The 20064-nt window shown below is 41.9% G+C and overlaps 1 protein-coding gene across 37 annotated transcripts in view; it reads left to right on the forward strand.

Annotated features, from left to right (window-relative positions):
• The window catches only part of ARHGAP26 (Rho GTPase activating protein 26), an 899552-nt gene that overhangs the window by 793038 nt on the left and 86450 nt on the right, over positions 1-20064 (forward strand). For all 37 annotated transcript variants that reach the window (XR_010587140.2, XR_012414210.1, XR_012414212.1 and 34 more), the window contains one exon: positions 11356-11494. Coding sequence is in view for 32 of the 37 variants with exons in the window: in XM_045394984.3 (XP_045250919.2) it covers positions 11356-11494 (139 nt within the window). In the remaining 5 variants the exon portion in view is untranslated. The remainder of the gene's footprint in view (positions 1-11355; positions 11495-20064) is intronic.

Genomic DNA, 20064 nt, shown 5'->3' on the forward strand with positions numbered 1-20064 from the left:
AGCAGATTAATTGTTTTAAAGTTACTTTCCTTGTAAAAGTTAAAGCAGAGGGGACTTCCTTATGTGCTGACTAGAACTGGCCTGCCTGGGGATTTGCCTGTTATCTCTCCCCTCATTTATTGGAAGGTCAGACAAACAACTTATTTTTGGTCTGACGGCAAAGAACTTCAGCAGGAGTGACTGCATTTTGGTTTGGTCTCTTGAGCCTAGGGCAGGAGCTCAGTCCAAACCAATGGCCTCCTGTAAATTTTATTTAACACATGGGACTTCACAAATTATAGAGCATATAATAAAATTTTCTTAATGATTTGTCCCATTGGCTTTCCGACCTCTCCAAGCATGTGTGCTTCAGGAAAGCAGGGACATTGTGTTTTGTTCCTCGGTAGGCGCTAGTACATTGGTTTTGGGTGAATGTGGCAGCCAGTGTCCAACATGGCTCCCAGCGATTCTGTCCACCAGTCTTCATTCCCTTGTGTAGCCCCCTCCACCTCTGAATAGAGCTAGCCTATGTGATCAATAGAATATTGCCAAAGCCATGGTATATGACTTCTGAGAACAGTACGTGTACGTTACTCTGGGAAGGTCGTCCTTCATATTCATAGGGTTTGCTGTCTTTGTGAAAGCAACTGGAATAAGCCATCTTGACTCCTTTTTCAGTGTAGCTTCAGGCCTAGCCCAGTATAAAGCAAGGAAATATTCCCTCAGTCTTTTTTGGAAGTCTATGGTGTTCACCTCACAGCAATTCTAAGCATCCATGGCTATGCTCTGGCCTCTGGCTTTCTGGCGATAATACTTTGTATAAACTCCCTGCCAATAGAACTTAACTTTAGCCATCAAATCCAGAGCAATTTTATGTCCTCAGAAGGATGTTGTCAGAGACTTACTCTTTAAAATCCATAGTGTTGGCCAGGCACGATGGTTCACACCCGTAATCCCAGTGTTTTGGGAGGCTAAGGTGGGAGGATCATTTGAAGCCAAGAGTTTGAGACCAGCCTGGGCAAAATAGCAAGACCTCCATCTCAACAAAAAATAAAAATGAAAAATCAGCTGGATGCGCTGGCACATACCTATAGCCCTAGCTATGAGAGGTTGAGGTGGGAGAATCACTTAAGCTCAGGAGTTCAAGGTTACAGTGAGCTATGATTGCACCACTGCACTCCAACCTGGGTGACAATGAGATCCTGCATCTAAAATAAATAAATAAAATGGTTTAAAACATAAAAATTCATAGTACATAAGGTCTTCGTTAATATTTACCAAGCATTTCCTTAGACTTGGCTTTAATTTTCTATAATAGAAACATCCACAGACACACACACACACACACACACACACACACACACACACACACACACAGGTGTCTAGGGGTGACTATTCTTCTGTCTAGTCTTTAGTGTCAAAAGTTAGACAAAATCCTGAAACCCCACTTGAAGAAATGCTTTCCAGCAGCACCTTTTCATATGAAACAAGCTTGCTTGAAACAAGCCCCACTGCAGGGCTGAAGTATATATCTCCCTTAGCGACTGGCATAGTATTCTCTCATGTTAACATTTTATATAAGGTATTTACTTTGTGCTTCGGAATAATCATTAGGAGGGCTCTAGGAATAAATGGAGCATGGTGCTGAAAAGAAGGTGTGGAAACCCAGGCATCTAGCCATTGGAGCCACTCCATTGACAGGGAGATGGAGAGAGCCATAAGATGCCTGTTTTAATTTTCTATTGCTATGTAGCAAATCATCTCCAAACCTAGTGACTTAAAATAGCAATTATTTTATTACTCTCAATTCTGTGAGTCAGAAATTTGGGAAGGGCTCATGTGTGCCCCTTGTGGTATCAGCTGGGGTGGTTTGACTGGGACTGGAGGGTCCAAGGTGTCCTCACTCCACACAACTGGGACTTTGGTACTAGCTGTGGACCAGAATGTCTTGATCCTCCTCCACAAGACCCCCCTGTCTCCAGGTGCTGTCCCATCATTCAGGAGTCCAGCTCCAACTTCCAAGAGAGTAAACACAGAAACAGCAAGCGCTGTTAAGGCTTAGGCCTGGAACAAAGTATCATTTCTGTCATATTCTGTTGGCCAAAGCAAGTCACAAGTCCAGCCAGATTCAAGGCGGGGGGAGCGAGAAGCCGCCTCTGGGTGGGAGGAACAATGTGTGCACACAGGCGTGGGAGGATTGTTGACCGTTATCTTTGCAGGGGATCTACGGTACCCAGCAAGTTTGCATTTAGTTCCCTTTAGGAATGACTCTACTTTCTTATCAGCGGCTTGTGCTGAGCTTGGGTAGCAACCCAGTGTTTTTATGGAGAGTGCTTTTCCACCTCTTCTCTGCATTGCCACTTTTTATTCAACCAGGGGCCTCAGGCGTCTGGTGGTAGTGACAATTTTAGCCCTTAAATGCCCTTTGTGAGCCTGGGTGTGGAGAACCAACTCATAAATATCTAAAATTGGAAAAACATTTTTAAGATTGGCATTAAAGAAAACAGAAAGAGAAGTGGGTAATTCAGTTTCTTTAACCTGGTAAAACACCTCTTTTTCAATAGAAGGTAAGAGACCTCTGTGTTCTAACTAGCTAAGGCATACAATCTTTTCTCTCTTTGCCTGCGTGTCTTTCTCTTGTTTTCCAAGGGTTAACACTAGACATTCAGCCGAGGGTTAATAGTGAACATGATCTCCTTTATTTTGTCACTCACATCCACACGCCCTCAAGATAGTACCTGCAAGTCTAGAAACACCCTCTCCCCACAACCCAGAGAATCCATCTATGTCTTCTTCCTGGGAACCATAGTGATGCGTTTCACACACAACTTGAGTTTGGTCAGATAGAACGCACTAGCGACCTGCTTACCCTGTCGCAGTGGTCCAGAACCTCTGTCCTCCACCTCTCTCACAGACCTGGGAGGGAGGCAGTGTTTGGCACAGTTCTGGGAAATAAATATGCTACATTAGGAGGAGACAGAGAGGAAACAGCTACGAGATATGATATTATGTTTGGGGGCTCATGGAATTTTTTTTTCTATGTTGGTGATACATGCTGACTGTTTACTCAATTAAAATGAATGAATCCTTTAAATGAATACAGTCCAGAAATAATAATGATGATGATAGTAATAGCTAACTTTTACTTACAGCTTATTGTTTACAAGATATTGTGCTAAGCAGCTTTATATCCATCATTCAATTTTCACAGCAACCCTATAAGGTTAATATTTTTAGCTCTGTTTTTACAAATTATAAGCCTGAAGCGCAGACACTTTAAGAAGCAGCTGATTAGGAGAGGAACAGGGGTTGAACTTAGTACTACTCTCAGAACCCAAGCTTTCAAAATCTACTCTAGTTAATCTCTGTTCAATGCAGTAAACATTTATTGAATATCTACCATTGGCCAAAGATAAGTAGAATAGGTTTTTCAAAGCACCCCCATTTTATCAAGATAGAACTAACTGTCATACAGTGTGTTAAATGACCTCCAGTAAGATGAATAAAGTGTTATGGCATCACTGAGGAGAAATAATTTAATTCTAATGGCATTGGGCTCTGACAGATCAATAGAAGTTTTCTAGGCAGAGAAAGAGTAGAGATAGGAGGGACAGCCACTCAGAGGAGCAGCGTTAATCAAGTTGTTTGTATTAAATTACATGGTTATGAAAGACTGTGGGTTGTTTGTTAGCAAGTAGTGGGTGATGATGCCAGAGAGCTAGATTCAGTCCATTTGCTAAGGGTCCTGAAAGCTATAGGAAAAGGTTTTGAACTGACTTCTGAAAACTGGGAGCTCTCAGAGGTTTCCAAGTAGAGGCTAAAATGATTATGTCAGCACTTTAGAAAGACATCCCTGGAAGCTGAACCAAATAGTACTTTGCTTGCTGACATCAAAATCACACATTAAATAAATAGCAACACAATAGAGTTAACCATACTGTTCTAAACCTGCAGCTCAGATAGTGTCACCTTTGACCTACAGGCTTTGCTTGGAGGGTAGAGAGAGATTCTTAATTTGTTTCTTTTGCCAGACTTCCTAAGGGGAAATACTAGCTCATAGCATCATTTCCTATTAATGATCCATATGCTGGACTCTCTTTGAATTATATGAGAACTAAAGAGTAGATTTGATGGTATAGCTCTTTTTACCTACAGTCAAGTTTCAGAGTTGAAAGCTCAGATGGCAAAGATTTTGGCTCCTCCCACGCTATGTTAAGGTAGCAGTCAGTTATGCAAAATTACCATTTCCGTATGAACAGAATCTTTTCCCCAAACTCATACCTTATCACACTGAGTCTTAAAACTAAAGTAGGCAAAAACTTAAGGTTATGGTAAAAGCAACCAATATTTTTATGCTTCTAGCTAAGATTTTCAAACAAACAAAATATTGAATGCTGTCATGGTCCAAGATCTCAAAGCCCAGAAATTATATTTCTTACAAGGTTTTCCCTTTACCTAGTGTTTTAAAGGCTTACTTGCTAATGACGATGACAATTTTAGATGTTTAAGAAGGCGAACCTTATCAAGAAAACAAACTGCTTGCCTTTCATAGTTTTGGTTCAACATGAAATTTCAGGCTACTTTGTGTGTGTGTGTGTGTGTGTGTGTGTGTGTGTGTGTGTGTGTGTGTGCCCCCTTGCTGTTAAATTCCAACACATAATAGTAGGATTGCACTTGTTCTGTAACAGTCCATGCTGTTTCTTGTGGCTGTGGCACTCGAAAGGGTTTCTGTACATGGAGCAGGATGTATGTGTGTGCATGTGTTATGTACTACAGGCTTTTGTCAGCATTGCCTCTTTTGATGCCTATTAATGTTTGACAAAGTAAGTTATAATAATTCCTTTCCCAGTCCATCAGTTAGCTTTGGAAGAGGTGAGAGTGTTGATCCTTGAGCTGTTAATTCTCAGAAATCCCCAAAGATCAGTGCCCCTTTTTAATGTGTTAACTTTTAACCTCAGATGTCAAGGAGAGGAGCTAGTAATCATGGATGACCCTGCTTGACAACTGGACTAAGGACTAAATCCTAAGCAACCTCGCATTCCTGGTCAAATGCTATTGGCTTATAATGTAGTTAGCTCAATTTGAGTTGATTTGGGCCACCAATGTGCCTCGATCTGCTTTTACCAAAATATTGGTAACGTTGAAATCCATTGCACTAGTTCTGGACTTGGTGCACAAAATGTGCATCCATTAATAAAATATAGTTGGTTTGGCAACTGACAGGTATTTAGAAGTCGCGTTTTATTTCTTTGCTATTTCAAACAGTTGTTGATATGCGAAATTAATAAAAAGGTATCCCTGGATGCCTCACTGCGTTGAGATAGTCGTTGGTACTCTTGCCTACTCAGGAAGCTACTCTTGTCCCGTGGTCACAGCTTTTGTAGTTTGTTCATCGATTTTTATTTTTAAATTTTTTGTTGACTTTCCTTCCAATGGTTCTTGCTTGTACTCTTTTTGTTCCTCTCCTTGTTAGGGTTTAGAAACAAGCTAGATTTATTTGTGTGTTAGGTTAGAATGCTTCTGCCACCAGGCTATTTTCTTTTTTTAGTGGTAAGTGCTGTGTAAGGTACTCTTCATTAATGTGATAAGGTAGGTTGTGCATTTGAACACATGTATTTCCCCCAATAAATCCCAGATAAACCAGTAATTGTTTGAATTGTGAAGCTCCTTTAGTATTACTCAAATAAAGGTGGAGATTGTTGTTGTGTTTTCATCTATCCATCTTTGTCAGCAAAGAGAACAGGAAATAGAATCTTTCTGGAGATATGGAAAATCACAGCTCTCCATGGATTACCCAGGCTGTCTATATATACCCTCAGTTACTAAATGTAATTGGTTCCTTTTGAGAGATTTTTAATACAGCTCCCCAAATTACTTTCTAAATTGTTGATCCCTCTGCCAAAATGCTGATATCAACAGGGCATAGGACTTCCAACTGTCCTTAAAAAACCTCTGCAGCTACAGCCTCTGAATTTGGCTTCTTAACAGTTACAATAAATAAGCCCTGCTAAGACTTGCCTGGCTTCCACTGTGAAGGTGCTGGGTTTATGGGTTCTCCTGAACCATGCAATCCTCTGCTGCATTGTCTGTCATGAGAAGGAGCGAGCTGTGCTCAACAGTGGTAGGTCTACATTCCTAATGCGTCAAACAAACCAATCCCACATTACTATGGGCCCTGGTGCATTTGTGTCTCTAGAACATGCTCAGTCTCATTTCTCATATAAACCTTTCTGTTTTGTGTTGTAATCCCCAGGCCTCTGCTGTTGATTTATTGTCTCAGAGCTACTTTGCAGTTATAGACTAGGAGCTCTTCATCATGACCTACTTTCCCTCCCATAAAAATCACAGCACATAATAAAGAGTACACTACACACATTACAGGGAGACTCCTAATCCTTTTAAATTGCAGGCGCATGTGACAGATGGGATTGAAGAAGGTCTAAAAATGTGTATGTGACATGGATAAGAACAAATTCCACAAGTGTCAATGCTCTGCAATATCAAGATGGGCCAGAGGGGAATCAGTGAAATTTAAATTTTGTAGACAGTGCAAGGGAATAAGAACAGGAAATTCTGCCATTGCTGTAAGCAGTTAAGATCAATGTTTTGCAAAGAACAGTAATTAAATTTACACTTATAAATTAAATCCTCATGTCCTGACTGCAAATAATCCATTGTTGAATCTCCAGTTATTTCCCTTCTTGTATGTCTCCTTTTTTATTGACTACAGTAATATCTTCTGAATACTGAATGTCAAACTGTATTAGGCGCTTCAGTCCTCACCACAGTCCTAGGACTTTTTACAGATAAGGTCTCTGAAGGTCAGAGAGTTTTATAATTTGCCCAAGGTCACAGAGCTAGTAAGTGACTAAAATCAGATTTGCCAGACTCCAAAACTTACATCTTCCCATTTTGTCTTCTGTCTCTCAAATTAATGGTAGCTATAAAGACCACAAGTGCTTAAGACCCAGACAGTCAAGCCATCTAGGTCCCAGTCCAGCTGGACTCCTTCTCTGTGTGACCTTGGACAAATCAGTGAATCTCAGGGAGTCTCAGTTTTCTCATCTCAAGAGGGCAAGAATAATAGTACCTCCCTTACAGGGTTATTATGAGTAAAATAATCCATGTAAATGACTTAGCATGATAAGTGCTCAAATTCTGTGTTCTTATTGTCATTTATACCGTCACCATCTCATGCCTACTCTTTGCTACATACTGCACTGAGCATTTTATGTGTATTATCTTTTCAGTAGCTCTGTAAGGCAGATATTAGATCCCCACTTGCACAAGGGAAACAGACACAGAAGGGTTAATTATCTTGACTGAGATTATATAGCTAGTAGGTAGCAAAGTCAGGATTTGAACTCTAGTCCATCTAGCTCCAAAGCCTGTTTCATTTGTACCCGTATGATGATCTTAAGATCCTTTCCTGTATTTGATGTGATGATAGGCAGTGATGTCAGCGTCAGTGATGGTGAGGTCCATGTAGCTGTAGGTGCTGCCGCCTACTGAATGAGAAGCAGAACCAGGATCAGCCCAGGTCTGTCTGACTGCGGAGGCCAAACCACCCCTGAGCACTGTTACTCGCAGCTTAAGGCGAAGCAGTAACTTGGTATTTATGGATCTGCTAATTCCACTTACAGGAAGCTTGAAATTGGGGATACTTGGAAGAGTTACCCAGAGTTCTATTTTTGCTTTACAATTTTATTCCTCAGTTGCTTCCAGAAGGCTTACAGTCTTCCTTACTTTTATCTCTAAGACATTCCTGACTAAGTCGGAATTAGTTTGTGAGTTTGGACAGTATTAACAGGGCACTTGGGGCAGAAAATAAATCTCCCCCTTTTGTGTTAATTTGGAAAGTCTCTATGAAATGAGTAGATTGTTCCAGCCACATGGTAGAGCTCCATAAATCCATGGCTCATAGGTTATATGAGCTCCTGCTTCCGTCATTCAGCAGGCTCATTTGCACAGTGATTCTTCTCCGCAGACTGAAGAAAACTTCATTTGATTCTCTTGAAATCATCCCTTCCAAAATGAAATAGGATTGGAATAACCAACAAAGTTGTGAATAATTCAGATTCTCATTAGAATCCCAACTCGAGCTTTCAGCATAGAGGCAAACCCGTGGCCAGACAGTCAACAGGCTTTTTAAACAATTTGCATGTGTTCAAGTGTCAGAGTTAAATAAACAACAGTCACTTGGGGAATGATTTTCCAGAGTCATTAATGAAAGTTTGTGTCGTCTGCTCTGACTTGATCTAATTTGCAAAGGCACCCTGTACCTTGGAAGAACGTGTAATAGTAATTATGATAATCACATGTCTGGCACTGGACATTTTGCTGTGTGCTTCCTTGCACATTATCTCATTTGATCCTGAGAATAGCCCTATCAGCGGTCTTCAGGAGTCTGGGCCTGGCTCACAATGAGACCCAGGGAACTGGCCCCTGGGACTATGGCTCTTGCCCATGGCAAAAATCTCCTTGCAGAGCTGATTCTCTTATGCTTGAATAACTTAATTATTTTAGAGGAAACAGCTGATGAGCAGAGTGGAATTCTCCCTCATTTGTTCTCGTGTCTCTTCCTGCTCTGCTGTATATAAATATTATCTTGGAAGCAATTTTTCACACATCTGTCTAAAGCCATGGTCCTTCCTCACAAGTTACTCTTCTTTGTTTCTCCAGCATTTACTACAGTTCTCAGGAAGTAGTAAAAGCTCGCATTTTTGTTGACAGTTGAAATCGAAGTCCATGTTAATTTTGCTCCCATTGTAATTGGGTGAGGATCTCATTTTCAATAACTCATTAGAAAAAAAGAGACAAAATTGGGAGGCCAGAGGCAAAGCAGGATGTGAGGGAAAATAATGAGAACCAGGCCTATCACTAACTCGGAATTCATTTTCAAATGCTTTTAGCTAGGGATTGCTGAAGGTGCTGTAACCGAGGCCAGAGGCAGAAAGGTGCTAGAAGACATTGTTAGGTTGAAACTCATCCTTGTATGTTTGGGACAACAGCTTTTGTAGTGAAGATTGCCTGGAGATTAGCCAAATGAATGGCTGCTGCAGCCCTGGGACTTCACTCCCGGTCACTCTCCTACTTAGTTGTGTGGCAGGGCAGGCAATCTCTCATTGTGAGATAACCATCCAACTTGCTATGCTGTTGGCCTCCAGCTTAGAGATGCATCATGGGATGCATCTGCCTAGCACAGTGCCTGGCAGGTGCAAAACTCATACTTAGTAGCCATTTTTAAATGTCAATGATAATGGTACACAGTGAGGTTGTCACCTGAGGATGACCAAATAAAGAGTAGGAGAAAGCTTCTTAGAGGTTGCAGTCCTTGAGCTTTTCTTTCTGTTGTTGAGGCTCAGTAGGAGACTGGAGATGTTTGTAGCACTGGTAAACTTGTTTTTGGGTTTCCAGCTGGTCGGGAAGTTAGGAGTTTTTTCTTGCTTTTACTTTGTTTCCTTCTCTTCTTATTCCCTTGCCCCAGTTGAACTCAGCTACGTGTAGTGATTCAGTTTATCTTGTTGAAAATTTTCAGTCCTCTAGGGAAAATATGATACTGCTGTTTTCAGACAGCTGTGTTTAGGAGTGAGACTGATTTAACCAGCTGGCTGGCATCATTGGAGCCCGAGGACCCGCCAACCCATGGAGAGCAGCTGTTTGGGCTGAAATTCTTATAATTCTTATGATTTTGTTTCCTACATATCAGCTTTTGAGTTGTGTTTTTAAATGCACACAGAAAAGGAGAGAGAACCATGAGAAAGACTGATGTGTCTAGGGCCACTCATGGGTGAAAAGTGGCCCTAGACACATCAGAGACTGTTAGGAAGGAGAAAACTCAGGAGGGAGGAGACCAACTTCAAAGAGTAAGAGATGGTAATGAATGGATCCATAAATTTTGATTTTTCAATATATAGTGGGGATGTTATGCAGCCATTAAGGATCATGTCTGAAGATTTTTTTAATGAGGAAATACTGTATAATGTTAGATGAAATGTATGTGATACAAACAGAATAAAGAATATAATTTCAATGATGAAAAGTGTGTGTTAACATCAACTGGGATAATTCATATAAAGCATTTAACTTAGTGCCTGGTGTGACAAGGACTCAGTAAACCATAGCTACAGGAAGGCAGACTCTCTAACCACAGAACATGTTTGCCTCCTTCACTGTTATACCCAGAGTGCCTACTGTAAAGGAGATACTTAAAAGATGTGTGTTGATTGAATGAATGAGCATCAGTATTATTGTATGCATTTAAAAAGGAATCTGGGGGAAAAAACTGTTATTTTCTGAAATTGTATCTACAATTGTGGCTACTGAACCTCCCTGAGACTTAGTTCTTCATTATAAAATGCTGAGGACATTACCTGTTGCTCAGGATTGCTGAGAACTGAGTGGGCTACATGAAAAGAACACAGTATGATGACTGGTACCTAAGGGAGTCTGCAGTAAGTGGCGGCTACTATAATCATGGTAAGCACCATGTAAGTATTAGCTATTATAATTATTAAAGTCTGCCATACTTTTATCTGTAGAAATAAAGATGAGAGTTATCATGATTTCTGTCTGTCATTTTTTAGCATAAACTTTTAGAAGAATAAAATTCCCTCTTCCAAAAAAAAGCTTATAACTAAATAAGACCTAAATGCTTACAGTGGTTATCTCTAAGTGGTAGAATCGGGATAATTTTTTGTTTTCTTCTGGAGACTTTTCTGCATTTTTCAAATTGTCCATAGTACGTGTGTGTGTGTGTTTGTATGTATGCGTGTGATACTTTTATCAAGATAAACGAGGAAAAGCTCAGCATCACAGATAACGTGGAACTGCTGAACTAGAAAAGGATGCTGTAGCTGAGGACAGCTGATGAGGATTGGGAAATGGTGCCCTGCCCTGGGGCCCTTCATGAAATGTTATTTAAATCCATGTTTCACAGTTTAAGAAAGTTACGAAGTAATTGTTAAGAACTTAGAACCAATGAAGAAAGATAAAGGAATTTTTGATTCATTGGTTCTGGACAAAGGTAGTCAAAAACTTCAAGTGCTGTTAACAGACAGTGGCTTCTACTGAGCACAGCTGCTTTCTGTTTCCCTGGAGAGAACAATGAAAAGCCGCTCAGTGGAAATTGTGGCAGAAGAGGTTAGAAATGGAAGTGGGTGGTTATCAAACTCTGGGATAAGCTTCCAAACGAAAATGTTTAATGCCATTTCCTAGAAGTGTTTAAAATGAAGTCTTGAGCAACTGCCAGTGGTCTTCTCAGATGTTTTCTTGCTGATTCCAAGACACTGCCAAGCTTTCCGTTGTACTGCTTCAGGCCTGTTTTCTTCCCAGTTCACAGATGTGAGTAACCTTGTTGTGAAACTTTGTTTGCAGATATTTAACACCGTGCCCGATGTGCCTCTCACCAATGCCCAGCTGCACCTGTCTCGGAAGAAGAGCAGTGACTCCAAGCCCCCGTCCTGCAGCGAGAGGCCCCTGACGCTCTTCCACACCGTTCAGTCAACAGAGAAACGTGAGTCGCTGCTGCGTGGGGCCAGCGTGGCATTCAGGGACATCCCATGCTACCTGCCGCGGCTCAGGGTGGACACTTCCAGCTCTTCTCTGTGTGCTGCTGGCTTTTTGTGTCCTTGAAGACTGTATCATTGTGCCCTCCCAGGTGCCTTTGCTGAGTAACCCTGATAGGACGGGAGAATGAAAGGGAAGGGCTGCCACTGAGGATTCTCTTTCCAGATCTCCTGTGAACAAACAGCTGAGTCTCTTTTCCTCCTGCTCCGACACAATAAGAGCTGAGCTCAGGCACTGCTTCTTCAGCTCCCCTTTTGTTAGCAATTCCCGTAGAGCCAGTGTGCTTTCCTTTTCTCAGTTGTAATGAAATACCCATTAGTGTGAGTCACATGCCCTACTAGAATGTGACTCTGTGAGGGTGGCACCTTGTTCAGCTTGATGTTTTACTCCACCTCTCATGGTGCCTGGCATGGAGTCGACACCTAAAAATATTTGAAATTCATTAGTGAATTAATTAGGGAACAATACCCCACTTGTTCCAAATACCAGCGTGTTATCGCCACAATTATATCACATCTGTTTTTCATCTCAGGATTTCTGAGTTCTTTGCAATGATCAGGTACTGACCCCTAAAATATACAGTATTGTTTCAGCCTTTGCTCTGAGAGCGCCTCCGTTTGCTCATCTGTAAAATCGAGATAAGAGGACCCACTCATAGGAAGTTATGCGAATTAAATGAAATTATGCATTTCAGCATCTGGCATAAGGCCTGGGACATGGCAAGGGCCAATTACTGAGAGCTGCCACTACCATTATTGGTTACTGGTTAATCACACACAGATAACCAAGTCTGGTTCTTTCATGCAGCTGACATTTACATGACAGCTCCCAGGCACTGGGAATATCAACATGGGACCTTGGCTTTAAGGAGTTCAAAACTGGGTAAGGAAGGTAGACAAGTGACTACAAATGTACGTCAGCATCACAGCTGCTTCCTTAGAGAGACCTACACTGAGAGAGGCAGCGGAACACAGTGGTTAAACACACTCTGGCCCGGGTCGTCTGGGTGTGATTCTGCCTCTGCTGCTCATCAGCGATGTGTGGCTTGGGAAGTTACCTGATATCTCAGGGCCCCATTCTCCTCTTCTGCAAAATAGGGTTGATGCTTTCTATTTCATGGGGTCGTTCTGAGGATTAGGACCCTTCAAACGTCGCCATATGCAGAGTCAGTGCTCAGTAAATGCTGGGTGGTGATGGCACTGGTATTGCCATCATCATTATTATTATTACTCATTTCTGTGAGGTACAGTAGAGGGACAGGGGCAGGACAGTCCCTTGAAGAGGAGAGGCTTCATATCTGGATTGTTATCTTTCTTCTTGTCACAAAAAAAGGTGGTTATTTAATCCCCTTGTATTTCTAAAGTAATGGCCTTCCTTACCATAACTCCTAAAAGCAAACCTTCCCCATCCCAAAACTCTTACTGCACTTAAAGATGTCATTGAATCTCATCATGTGGCTGTACCTTGCTATATTTAGTATCATTCGGGTTGTTTCAAATATTTTGCTTTTATAAGTAAAGCTACTATTAACATCCTTGTAACTAAATCTGCTCTTATTTCATGAGCATTTCTTTAGATAAATTCTTAGAAGAATTTCTAGGTCAACAGATATACAAGGTTTCAGGACTTTGACCCTGTCCTGGGATTGGCTTTCCTTCTCACAGTGGCCTGTGTTCCTTTTAAATATATCTGGCTGGGGTCACTCTCAGTGTGGTCTGCACGTGGCCTGGGCCCCTGCGAGTGTACCAGGGAACACTTGGAACAGAACTGGCCTCACTCACACCTGCTGAATGAATGAGGCATCAGGCTATGGGGTAATGTGCTTCTCAGGTTTCCAGGACAGCCACGGTCACCTAATGTTTTGTACTAATCAGTGTACGGTGTAGATTAGGAGAGGCTAGACAGTATTGGTAAATTCCCCTAAGCTTAAAATAGTGCTGGGTATGTAGTTAGACTGAAGCAGCAGCAGCGTTGGAACAGGCTTTAAAGCATTGTCTGGGAGCTCATAAGAATGACGATGGAGATCAGGAGAAAATCAACTAGATCTTTGTCCAAGATTAATTTTATCACACAAGGCAAAGGATGAAAGTTAAGGATTTGTGAAAGCAGGACTGTCTCAGCTGCAGAGCAAGCTGCTCTGTCCATGTCTGCAGATGGTAGACAGGGGATGCAAAAGGGGAAGAGAGTGAACAATAGGGCCTTTCTCTTAATGTTAGGAAATGCTCCCTGGAAACACGACCGGCGCATACAGGTAGGCTCAGATATTTGTAGGGAGTCTATCTTTCCCTCCTTTCTCAGAGAATAAACATTATAACTGCAAGTCTGTGTGTTCTTTAATTGCAATTTATGTATGTGTCTGTGTGTATATATTGGTTTGTTTTAGAGACCCCTTTTTTTCTGGGAAGCTAGTATACTATACAAACCGGCATGAAGGGCACCCTGTGGGGGGCCAGTGGGAGAGTTGACTGAGGAAGACTGAGCTAGGAGCTGGAAGGTTGTGCTGGGACCTGCCCCCTCCCAGGTTGTAATCCAGCCACCCATCACTGTTGGGTGAGCAGATGATAATGCACTGTGAAGTTTTCACACAATTCACCTTTCCCTTTGTCTGGTCTATGGACAAAGACAGAAAACTTTTTCCCAGCACTTTGCTGAATTTACTCTTTGGCATTAAAGTACAGGTAACGATTATGCAAATATAATTTGTGAAAAAAAGTATGTATTTCCATATAACAGTGATTTCAGTTTGAGGCCTCCTGATACACTTCGCTCAGTGCTTAAACACCAGTCATGTACATAACCTCTCATTCACCATTTGTGCTACAGCCACATAGCTCATGTGGCTCACTGTGACTTATTTAATATACTTCTTTAAGTTAACGTTAAGGCAACTCACTTCTTTCCCTGGCTTCATCCTGATACATAAGATCTCTAAAAACATGACTTCGATGATCTCACTGTATTATTCTCTAATATATGTTAAAATAAATATGTAACCATTAAGATGGAAAGTGGTCATCCATATCCCACCTTAGAATTATTTTGTGTACCACTTGTGGAATGCATACCACCGTTTGGAATCCACAAACTGGCTTTTAATTTTGACTGACTTCCGTCCTTCCTCTTAATTTAAGTACACAAACTCAAGTTCCTTTTGTCCACTCAACTAGAATTGGGTTCAGATATTGTCAGTGGGCTGTGGACACTTGCCGTTCATGTCAGTTTCCTGCTGCGCCCTTTCAGTTCATAGTGACACCTCTCCTGGTTTGATGCCACCTTACCTTTCTTCAGGTTCTTGCCACAGAGCAGATGCCCGGTTGGAGGGATGTGCTGTGAGGGCACACATGCACCCATAGGCACCTGCACATGCGCCCTCCCGCATACCTCACCTCTACCTTCACACTTGCCCTGCGATCGTTTTCAGAACCTCATTTCTTTTGATAAGTCTGTCCACCTGATCTCTTTTGAGTCCAGTCATTCTCCTTTTTCTCTTCATTGATGCACTTGCAAGTTAATGTTTATTTGGCATTCCATTTGTCAGTACTCTTTCCAGTTTCCCAGTTGAAATGCTTAATGGGGCTGAGGCTTCCAGAATAGCTCACTTAGGTATTTCCCTCCAAGAGACTCCAGGTGTTGTTGACAGCATACATTTTTCTCCCAACCTCTCTGCAGTGTCCTTATTCTGTGCGGAAGTTGGAGCCCATTGTTTGCTCTTAGAGGTGAATCTTGGCCTCGAATTGTCATTTGCCTCTTTCTTCCTGGAGAAGAAGCTCCTCAGGCTCAGGCCTCTGCCTTTGCACCTGTACTTCAGGCTCATGGTCTGGGATATTAGATGATGCTCATAGATGTGTGTCTTATTATCCAGAAGGGGTTTTTCCTTCAGTGTAAGTAGACCAGGTGTGTGTCTAGGTCCCTGCCTGCGACTCTCTCTCTTTAATCTATGGGTATTAGTATAGTCTTCTCTAGGTGGTTTTTTGTTTTGTTTTGTTTTCCTTTTCCTAAACGTAAAGCTGTCATCTGTTCTCAGGATGAAGAGCTTGATGGTTTCTCATGCTCTGTGCTGGGCAGGGACTTAGATCAGTTATAAGACAGCAAGTGGCTCCTCATATCATAGGCAATGTGTGATGGAAATGGGGCTAGGAGTGAAATGGGACCAGCCTCTGAAATTAAAACTTTGTGGACAAAAGGAAAGGGAATGATGGGGAAATGCAGGATTTAGAAAGCATCATAGCAACAAATACAAACCATCCGGAAACCACTGAATATTTTAGTGAAGAAGGAACTAGATATCAAAGTTATCTGTAGACAGTCAAGGAATGTTTTCTGAAAGGAGTTTTGAGAAAGATATAAAATGACGTGAAGATCACATTCTGGTCCAATAGACAGGAAAGGTGGTCTGTGATGGGAGAGTCTCTCTGTGCGTAGCAGGGGGTAGCTGTTGTCTGTAGAACTGCGGAGAGAACTGTAGAAAGGTAATTTAGCCAAACTGAACCTGGAAGACATTTTCCCTAGAAATTGATTTTTTGCTTGTCTGTGTTTAATATCTATGACTATATAACTTACCAGGTGGTTTCTTGGGTTGGACGTTGTGCACCACAACATCCCAATTAATCTTTAAAATTATATGACACAGGTACTGTCCCTATTTTGCAGTTGAAAGGAAATAAAATTTACATTAAATAGTGTACACTCAGGATTACACAGCAACAATGTAGATTTGAATCCTGTCATTCTACCTCAAAGTGACACTGTTAACCAATCGTTATTTTGCTGTCAAATTGTGGGATGGTTCGACAGGAGATGCGTTCCGTTAGGGTTAGCTGTTGTGACCTAGTCTGCACACTCATCCTTATCTCCAAGGGAAAGTGTTTCCAGTTCCACTTAAGAACCTGGAGTTCAAAGTTTCATTAAGCTGGGCGTCTGCCCGTAAAATGCTGAGGGGCTGGGGTGGAAGTACAAATGGATACATTCGGTAAAGAACTTTCAGGCCAAACTAAATTTGAACCTCGCCTAATAATAACAATAAAAATAAAAATAATTATAGCTCTACTTATGAGCCTGCAAACCTCATTGTCTCGTGTCATCCCCACAATTAATAATCCTGTGAGGTAGGTTCTTATATCCAAATTTTACAGACAAGTTAACTGAGGTCGAGATGTTAAGCAGTTACACTGTTAGCAAATGGCAGAGAAGGGGTTTGTACCTAGGTAGTCTTCCTTCCCTATACTTTGTCATCTCCAAAAGAGGGCCTTTGTCAGTTCTTGAGCTACCAAAGTGAAAACCTTGCTAGCCTGAGTTACAGAAACAATGAAAGCCATCTGTTCCAGCTTCCAGGGCTACATGGGGGCAGCTGAACCATACTGAATGGGTTCCTCAACATGCGTCCTGGCAGGCTGCAGCCACATGACAGTCTCCCCTCCAAATCTAGCACCAACTACACAGAGAGCGATACGTGTTGAACGGTAGCTTTAATATACTCGGCCAAGCCACTCAGGCTCATTTGCAATCACCTTCGAACAGATGGAACGAGGTTTTTCAACTGTGCTGCCAAATGAATGGCAGCAAAGGAGATTACTGTTTAATCTCCAAGTTTCCACACAGATACATCATCCAGCAGAGACTGTACTGGTACATCTAGGTGAAAGGTACTGACACACAAGCTGTACTTTTTCTGGACAACTGTAGAAGGGGGAGCCAGAAGGATTGAAGGGAGCCAGCAACAAGGTCTTGTACCTTATAGATTTCTTCCAAAAGGGTGCAAGGTGGCACTTAGGATTTATTCTGTCCCAAATTTTTAGCATTTATACCAAGATGTTGAAATGCGTTTCTTGGAACGGAGGTTCATAGACTTGAGTGTGCATTCGAATCTTGTAGGGAGCTTGTTAAAAATACAGATGCTTGGTGTCCTACCAAGGATATTCTGAGTCAGGAGGTCTTGGCTGGGGCTCAAGCACCTATATATTTAAAGCACCCTAGTGATGCCAATGCTAACTCAATTTAGAGAAGTACTGGCTTGGGAAGGTGGGGACAGTCAGGGTGGCTTGTCTTCTGTCATTAGCAGGACATCTCTTTGAATCACTGTTGGGGTTTGGAGCACTCTGGCATGGTGGATGAAAACAGAGGCTCTGCAGTCAGACTGAGACTGAGCTGTTTTAATGTCATCTCTATCACCTACCACTCTGAGACCTGGAATATGTTACTTTCCTTTTCTGAGCCTCCGTTTTCTCATCTGTAAAATCTGTCACTAGTAATAGCTTCCTTGGAGGATAATTGCCATGATTAAGTGAGCCAGTATATATAAAGTACTTGACGCTGGGCCTAGACCATAGTAAGCACCTAATAAATGTTAGCTACAATTATGATGATTATCATCAGGCTATAGTTTTACCTTACAACTGACTAAGGAAATATACGCCTCTTTGGAGCCTGCAGATGCAAAGGGGAGGCCCATATGTGAGGGAAATGCAGAGTCCCCCCGGCCCCTGAAAGAGCCTGTTTGATGCTTGAGTGCAAAAACATCAGCAGCCTAGGACATGTTGTACAGTGTCGGTGGAAGTGGGGGTGGGGGCAGGAGGGGATTCTTGGGCCTTGTTTTACATGGATCATGTTAACTAGCTGCTGAGATTATAGCTCTGAATGATTTTTTTAGTTCTGTTAATTCATCCTGGACCCTCTCCCAGACAGGCCCAGTGAGAGGTTGAGAATTCAGCTTATGTATTTCTCATGTGTGTCTTCCTTGTTGAAACATGACTGGGAATTCATACTATTCAAAGGCTTACGTAATGCCTTTCTCTGAGCAGTCAAAGCTGTAGCATGTGCCCTTTCTCAGGTTGCCTTTGCAGATCCCGGGTGCCCTGGGCACACCTGTTTGCTTTGGAAGATGACATGTTTATTCACATGGATTCCTATTGTCACACGGGCTGCAGAAGGTGTGTAATGTGTTTCTTGGGTCAATTATGTGTAATTACTACACGTGACTGAAAACCATGTTGATAATATGGCCATTAAAAAATGATGCTGTGGAAAGCTCGTGGCAGGAAAAAAGTTCCAGCTAGACCCATTAAATGAAAACAAGCACATTCTAGACGCATGCTTTTGGCACTATCACCAAGTGAACAAAGCAGATACCATTAAGTATGATGCGAGTCTGCTTTGTTAAAAGCATGACACACGTCTCTGTGTGTGTGTGTATATGTATATATTCCTCTGTGTAGCAAAACAATTGGACTTTTACACACCAAAATGAATACAGCTGGAGGGTGGCCCATGCAGGATATTTGTGTGCAGATGCAAATGCTTTTCTATACTTTCTAAGTTGGAGAGAAATGCGTATTTCTTATATATTCACTTGTTTTTAAGTTATTAAAAACAAAACTCCCTAATCATACCTTTCATGTACTATCTCAAACCCATTTTGCAGTGAGTCGTGGTATAAAAGTAAGTAAACGTGTAGTTTCCTTCTTTCTAATGAGCAAGAATATAAGCCATCAGTACGTGGACTCCCTCAGATCCCAGTCAACTGTAGATTAACAGGAAAGCAACTTTTCCTGAAAGCAAGTTCTCACGTAGAAAAGAAGGCTGTCTTGTGAGTAATAGAGTGTCTATTTAACTCTGATCATTCAACCCCCTATTCAACATTCATCAGAGGCCCATTCCTCCCTTGTGGTTTCTGAAATGGTGTTTTAGGGCCAGTCTTTCTCATTGTGCCTCCATGTCTCTTTCCTGTGAATCAGTGCAATCCCAGGCCAGCCACAGTGACTTCCCCATTCTCTCACGAAATTCAGTTTTATTGGCATTTTTTCCCTTTGCAAACAAAAGGGTTATTACAGGTGATATAGGGAAAGAGTCAGTCTGTCCACCCAGAACCATAATCAGAAGTCGTTTTGCTGAAGATCATCTGTCAAAGTTTTAATATCATCTTTCATGTACTATGATCAAAACAATGGATTGACTCTACTTTTCACTTTTTTTTTTTTTTTTTTGAGACAGAGTCTTGCTCTGTTGCCCAGGCTGTGGAGTGCAGTGGGGCGATCTTGGCTCACTGCAACCTTTGCCTCCTGGGTTCAAGTGATTCTCCTGCTTCAGCCTCCCAAGTAGCTGGGACTACAGGTGCCCGCCACCACACCTGGCTAATTTTTGTACTTTTAGTAGACATGGGGTTTCTCCATATTGGCCAGGCTGGTCTCGAACTCCTGACCTTGTGATCCGCCTGTCTCAGCCTCCCAAAGTGGTGGGATTATAGGTGTGAGTCACCGCGCCCAGCCTACTTTTCAACTCAATGTGTAGAGTCTGTCATCACCCAAACTCCTTTTTAAGATTTTTTTTAAAAAATTGCCCAAACTGTTTTTATATACCCAAACTTATTACACAGACTGCTTTCTAAGATTATTTTTATCATAGGGACTGAGGCTGCTGGGTCAGCCTGAAATGAGACCACCTCAGATTTTAGTGTGGCTTGGCATGTCACTATTATCAGGAGCAAGAGCTACAGGGGGTAAAAATTGCTTTGGAAAATCTGAT

This window comes from Macaca fascicularis, chromosome 6, assembly GCF_037993035.2.
Source record: "Macaca fascicularis isolate 582-1 chromosome 6, T2T-MFA8v1.1".
NCBI lineage: Eukaryota > Metazoa > Chordata > Mammalia > Primates > Cercopithecidae > Macaca > Macaca fascicularis.